Source organism: Narcine bancroftii, chromosome 4 (assembly GCF_036971445.1).
Source record: "Narcine bancroftii isolate sNarBan1 chromosome 4, sNarBan1.hap1, whole genome shotgun sequence".
Taxonomy (NCBI): domain Eukaryota; kingdom Metazoa; phylum Chordata; class Chondrichthyes; order Torpediniformes; family Narcinidae; genus Narcine; species Narcine bancroftii.
Genome location: NC_091472.1, coordinates 170,821,279 through 170,833,584, shown reverse-complemented (window position 1 = coordinate 170,833,584; position 12,306 = coordinate 170,821,279). Strand labels below are relative to the sequence as shown.

Below are 12,306 nucleotides of genomic sequence, written 5' to 3'. Positions count from 1 at the left end.
CAAGTCAGATACCATCCATGGAGAGGAATAAACAGTCATTGTTTGGGGGATCAGAACCCTTTGTCCAAAAAAGTGCTCGCTCGAAATGTTGACTGCCTATCTCTCTCCATAGATGCTGCCTGACCTGCCGAGTCCCGCCCCCCCCCCCACCCCCAGATTTGCACTGGATGCAGAAGTTAGGGAGGATAGACGGCAACATTAAAAACCTTGGTCAGACCTTGGATAGAGTGGGCAGATTGGTTGGGAAGGATGTGATGGGGCTGGAGAAGGCACAGATGAGACTCACCAGCATGTTGCTTGAAATTGAGTCATTCAGTTGTGAGGAGAGTCTGGAGAAGTGAAGTCTGCTCTCGCTGAAGTGCAGGAGGTTAAGAGGTGCCATGATTGAAGTATGTGAAATTATGAGTATAGATTGGAGTCAACTTTTCCCTGTATCGGGGGTAGATAAAACTAAAGAATGTACGTTTTGAATGAGGAGGATGAGATCCTGAAGAGATAGAAGGGGAACTTTCTTGATCCAGAGAGTAGAAAGTTCCTGGAATGGACTGCTTGAGAGCGTGTTTTAGCTGGGTCACTGACAGCACATCAGAAGTCCCTCGGTAAACAAAGATGGCAATGGAATTAATACGGAAGGGTGCCACTGCTCAGCAGGGATGAGATGGACTAAATGGCTCTGCTGTATGATTCTATGAAAATAATTACAAAGAGAGTAAAGCCAATATTTGAAGAAAAAGGGTTTTAAAGTGACAATTTACATGAGTTTTGGTTTGCAAGCTGTTACTACGATGGTGTCATGGCATCACCTCACTCTAATTGCAGTTTTCGTCTTCATCCTGCAGTCTCCATAACTGTGGAAATCACAAGTATAAAATCACATCCTTCACCCTGTTTCTAAAGGGTAGCAAGGACTCACTTGGTATAATTATACTCTCTGGAGATCAGATTACAACATAATTACATTGAGATTTAAAGTGGTTATGTATAAATATCTGCCTGAAATTGTTTGAGTATTTCCCAAGATTGTTCTCCTTGTCGTTGGAGATAATTCTTGTTTTCTAGCCTTGAATCATTCCTGTAGTAGTGAATAATAGAGCTCAGTTTTTGTTTGCAAACATGTTTCATGTTTTTTGTTAGTTTTGTAACCAGAATTGATATTGTAATTCACTAATCAAAGGTTCTAACTTACTGGGCAGGTCAAGAAATTATCGACCAGATAGTTGGTGACTATTAAGGACAAGGCACTTTTCCTTGAGACTGGGACCATTACTTGTAGGGTTACCCAGTCCTGAAAGGGACATGGAGGGGAAGATAGAACAGACACCCTTAACTCTCTCTTCACACCCTTTCAACAGTGTATAAACATTATTGGGAAGCTTCATCGTTTATCCTGGGCAGTAAATCTGCTGAACTGGATACCTACATGCAAAGGTAGGTGCCAATGGGTCGCAAAGAGCTTTGCGCACCTGCCACTGAAGAGCAAAGAATTTTTTTAAAATCCCACTTATCCACTTTATCCGATAAAGATTTCTTCTTTGGAATTACAAAGCACGGCTTCAGTCTTACTTGACTCAGTTGGAGTGAGCACTGTTAGAATGTCAGGTCTGCAATTGGATTCTAGACTCCTGGTCCATCATTTGTGATGGAATAATTTGATGAAATTTCTGCATGAGATTGATTGCATTTCAAAAGTAATCTCGACACCAAGCTCCTTGGGACATATTCAAACATGAACAGCATTTTATAAAACTAAGTTCTTTCTTTGGAATGCAGAAATACGCACCGTATTTGCAGCGAATGCAGAACTTATAGAAAGACTGGGGTGTTAATTGGAAAATTCTATAGAATTATTACAATAATTACAGATTAATGGTAAAGGTGCAATGATACTGAAGATATGAGGCTTCAATCATGACTGGTGGTTAGAACTGACATCGGGCAATGTAATGAGGCATCCTGACTAAGGGTCACCATGCATAGAATGATTTAAAGTAGCTGTTCTCAACAGGGGCCCTAATGGCCCCCTGGGGGGGCTACAGCACATTTAAGTAGAAACCTTGTTTTCACATCACGTAACATAAATATGTTTTTATGTTGTCAATAGGAGGGAAGTACGGAAGAAACCAAAACTTGTCTGCTTCACAGGGAAGGGGACCCATAAACTTTGAGCAGAGTCCTGGGGTTGGGGAAATATCTGAAATAAGGTTGAGAATAGCTGGTTTAACTGGTCCGTATATACAGTACTTGAGCAAAAGACTAATTGTCTGGAGCATTTTTTAATGTTCAATATATGGGGCCGACTGTTACACGGATACCACTTTTGAGGGGCTGAAATTCATACTAGAATCCAAAATACCATATCAGTAGCAGAAGTCCAAATGAATAAAGAACAAAAACACATAATGAATCAAAGTAATGATACAAAGTCTGCGCATCAGAACACACCGTGCCAAGTAACAAAAACCATAAATAAGGCATTGTAGCTCTTAGAAATGTTTTCATACACTTGCTCGTATGTTTGTATCCGTCACATCTAACAGACCAGCTTAGTGAAATCTGCTTAAAGCTCATCACTACAGTATATTACCATTACCAGTCCTTACCATAATATAGTGCACGTGGATTCTACTGTACCTGCTCGCATCACAAAACTTTTAACCACTATTTTATATTCATGGTTAAAGTCACATTCATATGGTCCAGCTTATATAAGGAATAGTGGTGTGATACACTTTGTTAACCACAGAAATTACACTACCGTTAATTATAGTGCTTGGTCAGTAAGGAATCTGTAATTTAATGTTTCTATGAATTGTACATCAAAACACATAATAACACAGAAAAAAATAATTTTGTCATCATAACATTTATGTACCGGTACTGCCATCTGTTGATCTGTTATCTGTGAAGTATAGTTGACTTTTACATGAGATTATATGGAAAATTGCAGATTTTTTGGCCAAAATAAGGGGTCAACTTTCAGAGCGCCCTCGATAATGTTTGAGACAAATACTTTTTTTTTCATTTATTTGCCCCACAGTTTTAAATTTGTAATCAAACAATTTACATTCACAAGTGCACATTCTAGATTTTATTCAGGGTTATTTGTATAATTTGGGTTTGACCATGTAGAAATTACAGCACTTTTTAATACATAACCCCTCATTTTAGGACACCATAATATTTAGGACATAGTAATGTATGTATATGAAAGTGGTCATGTTTAGTACTTTGTTGCTTATCCCTTGCGGGCAATGACTGCTTCAAGTCTGTGATCCATAGACATCACCAGGTGATGAGTATCTTCTCTGTTGATGCTCTTCCAGGCCTCTACTGCAGCCATCTTCAGTTCCTCCTTGTTTCAGGGGCTTGTCTCCTTATCTTCAGCATGTGGAAGGCATGTTCAAATGGATTTAAATCGGGTGACTGACTTGGTCATTCAAGAATTTTCCAGTTTTTAGCTTTGAAAAACTCCTTTGTTACTTTAGCAGTGTGTTTTGGATCATTGTCTTGCTCTAGGATGAAGCACCGTCCAATGACTTGGGAGGCATTTGCTTGAACTTGAGCACACATGATGTTTCTATACACCTCAGAATTCATTTTTCTTCTGCCATCAGCAGTTACATCATCAATGAAGATCAGTGACCAGTACCTGTGGCAGCCGTACATGCCCAGGCCATAACACCCCCTCCACCATCTTTCTCAGATGAGGTGGTCTGCTTTGGATCTTGGGCAGTTCCTTTAAGCCTCCATACTTTGCTCTTGCCATCACTCTGATACACGTTAATCTTGGCCTCATCGATCCTCAAGACCTTTTCCCAGAATTCTGCAGGCTCTTTTAAATACTTCTTTGCAAACTGTAATCTGGCCATCCCGTTTCTGTGGTTAACTAATGGTTTGCATCTTGTAGTGTAGCTTCTGTATTTCTGTTCATGGTCTTCTGCGGACAGTAGTCATTGACTCATCCACATCTGCCTCCTGAAGAGTGTTTCTGATCTGTTGGACAGGCATTTGGGGATTTTTGCTCATTGTGATAAGAATTCTTATGTCATCAAAGGAGGCCTTCCTTGGCCTACCAGTCCCTTTGCATTTACTGCGCTCATCAGTACATTCTTTCTTCTTAATGATGTTCCAATCAGTTGATAGTTGTAATCCTAAGGTTTGGACTATTACACTTACTAATTTATTCTTGTTTTTCACTCTGACTTCCATTCGGACAACTCTGGTCCTCATGTTGAAAAATGGCAACTACAGGCTCCAAAGGTGATCAACAGCTCAGAAGCAAGCCCAGCTCTCTTCTACCTGCACCATTGAAAGAATTAAACATACCTTAGTCCTTACAAATACCTGTGAAGCCAAATGTCCCAAACATATGGTGCCCTGAAATGGGGGGAATATGTGTAAAAAGTGCTGTAATTTCTACATGGTCAAACCAAAATGTATACAAATAACCTTGAATGAAATCTAGAATGCGCACTTTAATCACACGTGAATTGTTTGATTGCAAAATTAAACTGTGGAGAACTGTGGCAAAGAAGGGGGAAAAAAAAGTCCCAAACATTACGCAAGGCACTGTATATGAAATCGACTTTTACAGGAGTCAATAAAGTAAATAATGATGAATTGTCTCCAGGATTGATGAGGTGACAGCGAAAATAAAACCATCAAATTAACAAAATAAAAACTAAATTGGATGTTAATATTACTTCACAAAAGATTGTTAGAATTTAGAGTAGGAAACAGTAATTTGAAACTGGAACAGGGGTGATTATGAGAATCCAATAACTGATTAGACCGGGGGGGGGGGGGGTGGTGGTGGGGGGAGGGGTGAGTGAAGGAAAAGGAGCTAAGGAATGCACACTTCTACAGCAGAAATTTGCCCCTGTAACCCCGATGTTTGGGTGAATGATTAGTGATGAGATCAAATTTTTGAAGTGATTTGTTCCTCAAAGCCTCCACGCTGTCCACGGGATGTACCTTTTGAAATATTAATCGTGTGGGTTCCCATTGGGGGATCCATTGTCTGCAATCGGTGGGGAAGGGGTTAGTTGGAGCCACATTGATTTAGCAACATCTCTTGGTCTGTTCAGGGTGACCCTTATGGTTAATGTGACACTTGCATGAGGCAGTAGTTGCTCAGGAATCACTTTGTGTATGTACAACCAGGTAGATATATAGAACTAGGTGATACAATCCCTGACATTTCAGTATTGGTTGGATTGATCCTCTCTCATCGAGTTAGTATAGTCAGTTGCCTCAATTACAATAATGGAGGATTACCACTAGAGAATATAAGACACATCTTCAATTGCATTCCCTAGTATCATTGGGTGTTTCGACCTTTTAAACACAAGGCTCCTCTTCCAAGGCAAGCCCCACCACAGGCTGATCAGACCTGGGTGTGTGTCCCATATCCGTTTCTCCTAGTGGTCATTTGGAGTCCAGATAGGATCCCTCCTTTTTAGCCAGAGCCAATGACGGCTCATTTCAGTTGAGTTGGAGGGGGTTACATTGCCTTTCTGAGGGCCTGCCCTGGGATTCCTACTTCCGCAGAAAGATGAAACAGTGTTTCTCTGGAGCATGGTGCACACATATAATACATGGCACATACTTAAAATAGAAAATAAATAAGTATAAATATTTCAGAATAATTCACTCGATTCATGTACAGGAGACCCAAGGTTACAGGATACTATTCATCAATCTAACACCTTGTGAGAAGAAGCTATTTCCCAGCCTTGCAGCCCTGATGCTCCTGAACCCCCTTCCTGATGGTAGTTTAATTACTGACTGACTGCTGAGTCAAGGGTTACAGCAAGGGAGTGCACTGAGGCTTTGAAATCTGCCCCCTATTCCTCATCAGGAAGCAATAATAACAAACTGCATGGCCAAATTGTTTCTCACGGATGCATAAAATTGTATGCTTGTGGAAAGCTGAACAGTAGACAGAAAGAGGAAAGTTAGGGTAGCTGGGAGACCTGTCCTGGGGATAAGGAAGGGAGCTGCCCCAGGTGGTAAATGATGGGCATTCCTGGCCAGTTTTTCTCTAACATGGTCCTGTGAACCTTTCGCGCCACCACACTCTACCCTGCCAAGGACATCCGGATCCAACAGCTGATGGAGCCTGTGTGCTCCTCATGAATGCATTGCCCAGACTGTGGTGAACTACATCACTGGGCACCAGTTTATATTGCTATGGTACCAACAGTAATCGTTGGTGATGGGACATCAAATACATCGTTAGTCACTGTCTAAATACTTTCAGTTTTATCAGATACTGTTCTTGCTGAAGGGAGATTAATGTATTTGCATATACCACAGTAATTCTTTTGGGTGAATGTTCTGGGGCACACTCAGAATGTATAATATATTAATCCTTATACTAGTGCTGCTATTAGATGGGAGATTTCAATCAAATACCCTTGGCTGATTCACCCTTTAGAAGTGAAGCTGTTTCCACAGTGCTGCAATTTGCATCCAATTTTCTGGCACATTAAAATCTCAGTTTAACCATGTACATAATCACTTTTACCCACACTTTAATGTGTCTGGGGAGGGGCTACAGAGTTGACAAAGCATGCAGTGTAGCCTGCTGAGTTTCTCCAGGATTGTGTTTTTACTACATTTCAGCACCTGTCTAGATTTTAACCCACTGACTTGCATTTCCTGACAAAAATCTGTTTTCTGTTCTCAAGCACATTAAAATTGATGTCAAATCAGCCTTAGATTTTTAAATTCAATATTTTGCAGCAATTTGAAGCAAAACTAACCTACAGTTTGGGAAATCTCAAAGAACAGCGGAAACTGCTGAAAACATTCGGTCGCTCAAGCAGAGAGGGGAGTTAATATGGTGATAGGACCACCAGCCTACTGCAGGGGGCGATCACTGTACCTGCAGGAAGACCACCTCAGGGGGCTGACTCCACCTGCCCGGCTGACAACCAGCCGACCTGAATATCGACCTGAGCCGGGCCTTCCTGAGCCACCAAGGCTTGAACGGGTGTTCAGACATTTACTGGAATAAAGCCTGTGTTGTACAGTCTTTTGAGTTTGTGCTTGCTTGCTGCTTCCTCGGTGCACCACAGTTAATGAGTCAGATCAGAATTTATTGTCATGAACGTGTCACAAAATTTGTTTTGCAGCGGCATCAAAAATTTATATAAACCACATTACAAATAAAAATGATAAAGTGAGGTAGGAGCTGTGGTTCATTGTTCATTCAGGAATCTCATGGCAGTGGGGAACAAGCTGTCCTTTTTCCACAGAGTGCTTAACTTCAGGCTCCTGTACATTTTCCCCGATGGTAGCAGAGGGAAGAAGGTGTCACCTGGGTAATGGGGGTCCTTAAGGACAGAGGTCAATTAATATCCTTTTTTCCAGATTGGCTGAGAGTTTCCAACTTTTTCTGTTTTTATTAACTTGATTGTGCAGATGGAAAAAAATTCAAATTAAAAACACCACTGTTACCACCATCACTGATTATATGGACGAAGTGTAAATGCTGAGTGTTGGCTTGTTCTCATTTATTACAGACAATCTGATTCTGAGTCCCAATTGTCTCTGACTTATTCAGCCTAGCTCCAATTACTAAATTGGAGAGGGACATTATTGGACATGAGCTAGGGGGAGTTAATTGGGATAAACTGTTATCAAGCAAATCAGTGTGGGAGTTGTTTAATGACCAGCCAGGTAAGAGAACCTTGGATCATAAGAAAAGTGAATTTTGTCGTAAACTAAAAGGAAACATATGTATGGTTCAGCAAGTTAAAATCAGATGGACCCCTTGAGAAATATAAAGGTGGCAGAAACAGGCTCAAGTAGAGAATTAGGAAGGTTAAAGGGGACCATATAATGAAGAATAATAGTTTCTATGCTGTAGTGGTCTATGGTCCTTGGTGAGTAGAATTGAAGAGCACGTCAAAGCATTTATACTTGTATTAAACACTAGAGGTTAACTAAATCAGACCACTTGGAGTCAGACGAAGTGGGTGAGGACCAAAATGAGTACATTGCATGAGTGTTCGCCAAAGATAATGATCTGATTGTTGACTTCAGGAAAGAAAAGCCAGAGGTGTACAATCCAGAGATCATTAGGAGATCAGAGGTGCAGAAGGTGAGCAAATAAGTTCTTGGGAGTCACTATCTTGGAGGATCTTTCCTGGACCCAACACACCTATGGCAACTTGAAGCAAGCATGTCTGCTCCTCTACTTCCTCAGGAGTTTGTGGAGGTCTGGTATGACTCAGAACCCTGGCAAACCTCTACGGATGTGTGGAGGAAAGTGTGCTGACCAGCTGCATCAAGGTCTGGTATGAGAACACCAATACCCCTAAATATAAATCCCTCCAAAAGGTAGTGGATGCAGCCCAGGACATCACAAGCAAAACCTTCCCATTATTGAGTACATTTACAGAGAATGATGCTGTCGGAGAGCAGCAGCAATCATCAAAGACCCACACCACCCAGTACTCTGTTCTCACTGCTGCCATCAGGAAAGGGGTATAGCTGCAACAAAACTTGCACCACCTGCTTCAGGAACAGCTGCTACTCCTCTAAAATCAGACTCAAAAACAAACTCAATCAGGGACTCATTTAAGGACTTACTTGTGCACTTTATTGATTTTCTTTTTATTCTCTGTATTGCAGTCAGTTTTTTTAACATTATTTATCTGACTACAGTTCTTTACATGTTTATGCTGTGTACAGTTTATTTGTTTTGCACTACCAATTAGTAATAATTTTGCCTTGTGCACAGGAAAACAATCTTAGGATTTTATGTGATGTCATGTGTGCACTGTTACGAGCCCAGAGGACCCATAAATCCAGCAGCAATAGATATTCACCACGACAAATTGTTACTTAAACAAAAGTTGCTTTTAATTATCTTTAAACATGAAAACACAATCACACTTTAACTGATCACTATTGACTTAACTAACTTAACCCCCTTCTAATTCTAAGCACACATGTATGTAATGTATGTGTGTAAGTTCAGAAAAGTTCTTTGAGTCACAGTCGCATCTCACTTCTCACTTCTCCAAGTTCACTGGTTGCAGACAATTCTTATTACTGTGCACAGAATTTAACATCTATAAAGTTCATCAGGCTTTGGTGCTTTAAGGGTAAATGGTTACCACTCAGGAAGGTTCTTGTTGGTTTTTAGAGAGATTTGTTGTTCCCAGGACATCCACAACTGATTTACTTCCATCAGCAACCTCAGTGTCTTGCTGATAAAACTTGCCCCCTCAGGGTTCTCCAGATGATAACCTCTTTCTTTCAGGTCTCCTCAGAGTTCCTTCTTGTTTCTCTTATTCCAAGTGAAACATTAGACAGCCAGTCCTCTCCTCTTGCATGAACCACAGAGGCTTTGACCAGGCTGAACTAAGCACTCACAACCCATCTTCCAAATGGGATTTTCCACAAGCTTGCCAGCTTGTCCTGTTCTAGTCCCAGCTGCTGTTGCTGGCTGTAACACTGTAGAACTGATCTCTGTCTCTGTCTGTCACTCTCTGACCCTCTTAGAACAGCTCCAGACAATCTGTGGCTTCGACAAGATCTCTCAACTGTTGCCTTTTTGTAAACAACAATCCATTAGTGGTCTCTTGGGCACTCTCCAAAGCTCTTGCAAAGGTTGTGAGGCCAATATGTCTAGCATTAGCAGAGCTCCAATATTTCAAATAAGATCTGTTTTAAAGTGTTTGTATGTGACCTACACTAACAAACTTTTCCCAATTTATTCCCCCCCAAAAATCTACTCTGACAATACATCTCAAATCTGATAATGAGAGCAGTGTGGAGATAGTTCATATGTTTGGGCACTTTCAGATCAAGGAAGGAGGAGGTGTACCTGGGTCTTTTAAGAAAAATATCTCTCCAGGGATTTTGGGATATATGTCAGATTATTGAAAGAGGCAGACAAAGAGGTTGCTGGGGCCTCAAAGGAAATTTGGAGGATTGATGGAAGGGTGTTATTCTGGCTGTAGGTCTGTGACCAGTTCAGATTTATGGTCAGACTACATGCATGACATCACATACAACCTGAGGGCCAGGCAGAATTTCTACTTATTGATATGCAAAAAACAACTACTTAAGAAAACGTAAAAACACGATGTTGGGAAAACTCAGCAAGTCTTGCAGTGTCTATAGGAGGAAAAGATATATAACCAACATTTTGGGCTTGAGCCCTTCATCAGGGTAAAAATTAATCATCAATGTACTCAAGAGAGGTTTACAAAGAAATATAAACAAAGAAAGAAGTGTAAAACTGTGCAATACAGAAAATAAAGTTTTAATAATGACTAATACGCAAAGTAAGAGTCCTTAGATGAGTTTCTAAGTTTGTACTTGAGGAGTCTGATGGTGGAGGAGTAGTGGCTGTTCCTGAATCTGGAGGTACATGTCTTCTATCACCTCTACCTCTCTCCTGAAGGCAGCAGCAAGGATAGAGAATGTCCTGGGTGGTGTGGATTCTTGATTGCTGCTACTCTCCGATGGCTGTGTTCCATGTAGATTCCCTTAGTGGTAGGGAGAGTTTTTCCTGTGATGTACTGGGCTCTGTCCACTACTTTTTTTTACTCAGATGTTTTGGTGCCCCCATACCAGGCCATGATGCAGCCAGGCAGCACACTTTCCACTCCACCTCTAGATGTTGGCAAAGTTTTCGATGTCAAACCTCTGCAAACTCCTGAGGAAGTCAAGCCGCTGGCATGCTTTCTTCATGATAACATTTGTGTGTTGGGTTCAGGAAAGGCCCTCTGAGATGGTGGAATTTAAATTTACTCGCCCTCCCTACCTCTGAACCCCTAATGATGATCTATAAACTTGCATTTCCTCCCTGTTCACATCTGTCTAAATGTCTCCTAAAAGTAGACCAGTGTGTAGTGACCACTGTGTTCAGTGACACAAGGAGCTCTATCGAGAGTGTCCTGGCTAGATGCATCACAGTGTGGTACGGTTACTGCAGAGAAATGGATTGGAGGTCAATCCACAGGACCATAAGAGTGGCCGAGAGGATTACTGGAGTCTCTCTCCCCCACTCTCCCTATTGATGTGATCTAGCGGGATTGCTGTCTGAAGAGGGTGTGCAAAATCATTGAGGAACCCAACGATCACTGGATCATACACCTCTGGTCTTCCCCTCTGAAAGGCCACATTCAGCTCTTTAGTTCTGGTGACATTGAGTACGAAGTTATTGTTGGTGCACCATTCAGCCAAGTTTTCAATCTCCCTGTGTGCTGACTCATCCCCCCCATTTATCCAACCTACTTCTGTGGTTTCATCAGCAAATTTCTAGATGGTGTTATTGCTGTACCGAGGCTCACAGTCATATGTGTAAAGCAGCGGTCTAAGTACACAGCCCTGTGGTGCTTTGTACTGATGGAGATTGTGGAGATGTTCTTAATGATCCTCATCTATTGTGCTCTGGAGGCAAGAAGATCCAGGATCCAATGCTGAACTGTAGTTGATAAAAGAGCATCCTGATGTATGCCTCTTTGCATTCCAGGGTTTTGTGTAGATGAGGTTGATAAAAGAGCATCCTGATGTATGCCTCTTTGCATTCCAGGGTTTTGTGTAGAACCAATAGACCTGTTGCTGCAGTAGGCAAATTGGAACGGATCCATGTTGCCACTCAGGCAGATGTTTTGCAGGAATCAACGTGGGTCTCTGGATATATAAAAATTAATGATTTGGAGGTGGAGTTCGTGAAGCAACAAGAAGGTGTGAGGATGAAGTGGTGAGGGAGTTGTGCATGAATTAATGAGAGTATAATAAACCTGGGTGAGGGGATTTTGGAGAGATTTAAGTGCTTTGAACAAGGCAGAAGGAAAACGTATGATCTGTGCGGTAGAAGAACCAAGATTTCTGGCAGTTCTGTAGATATGTCTGATTTAGTGAGTGTTCTTCTGAGGTTGGCAACCAAGGCAAATATATCACAAATTTACTCGTCTTCCCATCCTTGATCTGCAATTTCTGGCTGTGTTGTTGAATTTGTCAGGTGCTATCTTCGTGTTCATTAATGTGAGTGACCTACATTTAAAGGCTGGTAGTGACTGGTAGTGAGGGCCTGAAACATTTCTCCATGGATCTTCCAGTTTCTGTGGTCCCTCCTGCAACATTGGAATTCTGCTGATTATGAAAATAGTGAGGCTTTGTGATTGTTAACATGTAAAGCTTGTTATCCTGCTACATAGCTTGTCCGAGTCTTGATCACCACTCAAGAAATGGAGAGCAAATCCTGCCCAGTGACTGTGATAATAAATGGACTGTCCCTCCCTCGTCCTTCTCCGCACCCCACCATATCTCCCTTTC

At 41.5% G+C, this 12,306-nt stretch overlaps 1 protein-coding gene across 1 annotated transcript in view; it reads left to right on the top strand.

Moving 5' to 3' along the window:
• The window catches only part of cabp1a (calcium binding protein 1a), a 149,521-nt gene extending 142,526 nt beyond the window's left edge, over nt 1-6,995 (top strand). The window contains exon 6 of the mRNA XM_069932968.1: nt 6,748-6,995. Coding sequence (XP_069789069.1) covers nt 6,748-6,755 — 8 coding nt within the window. The 3' untranslated portion in view covers nt 6,756-6,995. The remainder of the gene's footprint in view (nt 1-6,747) is intronic.
• Nucleotides 6,996-12,306: the final 5,311 nt, after the last annotated feature.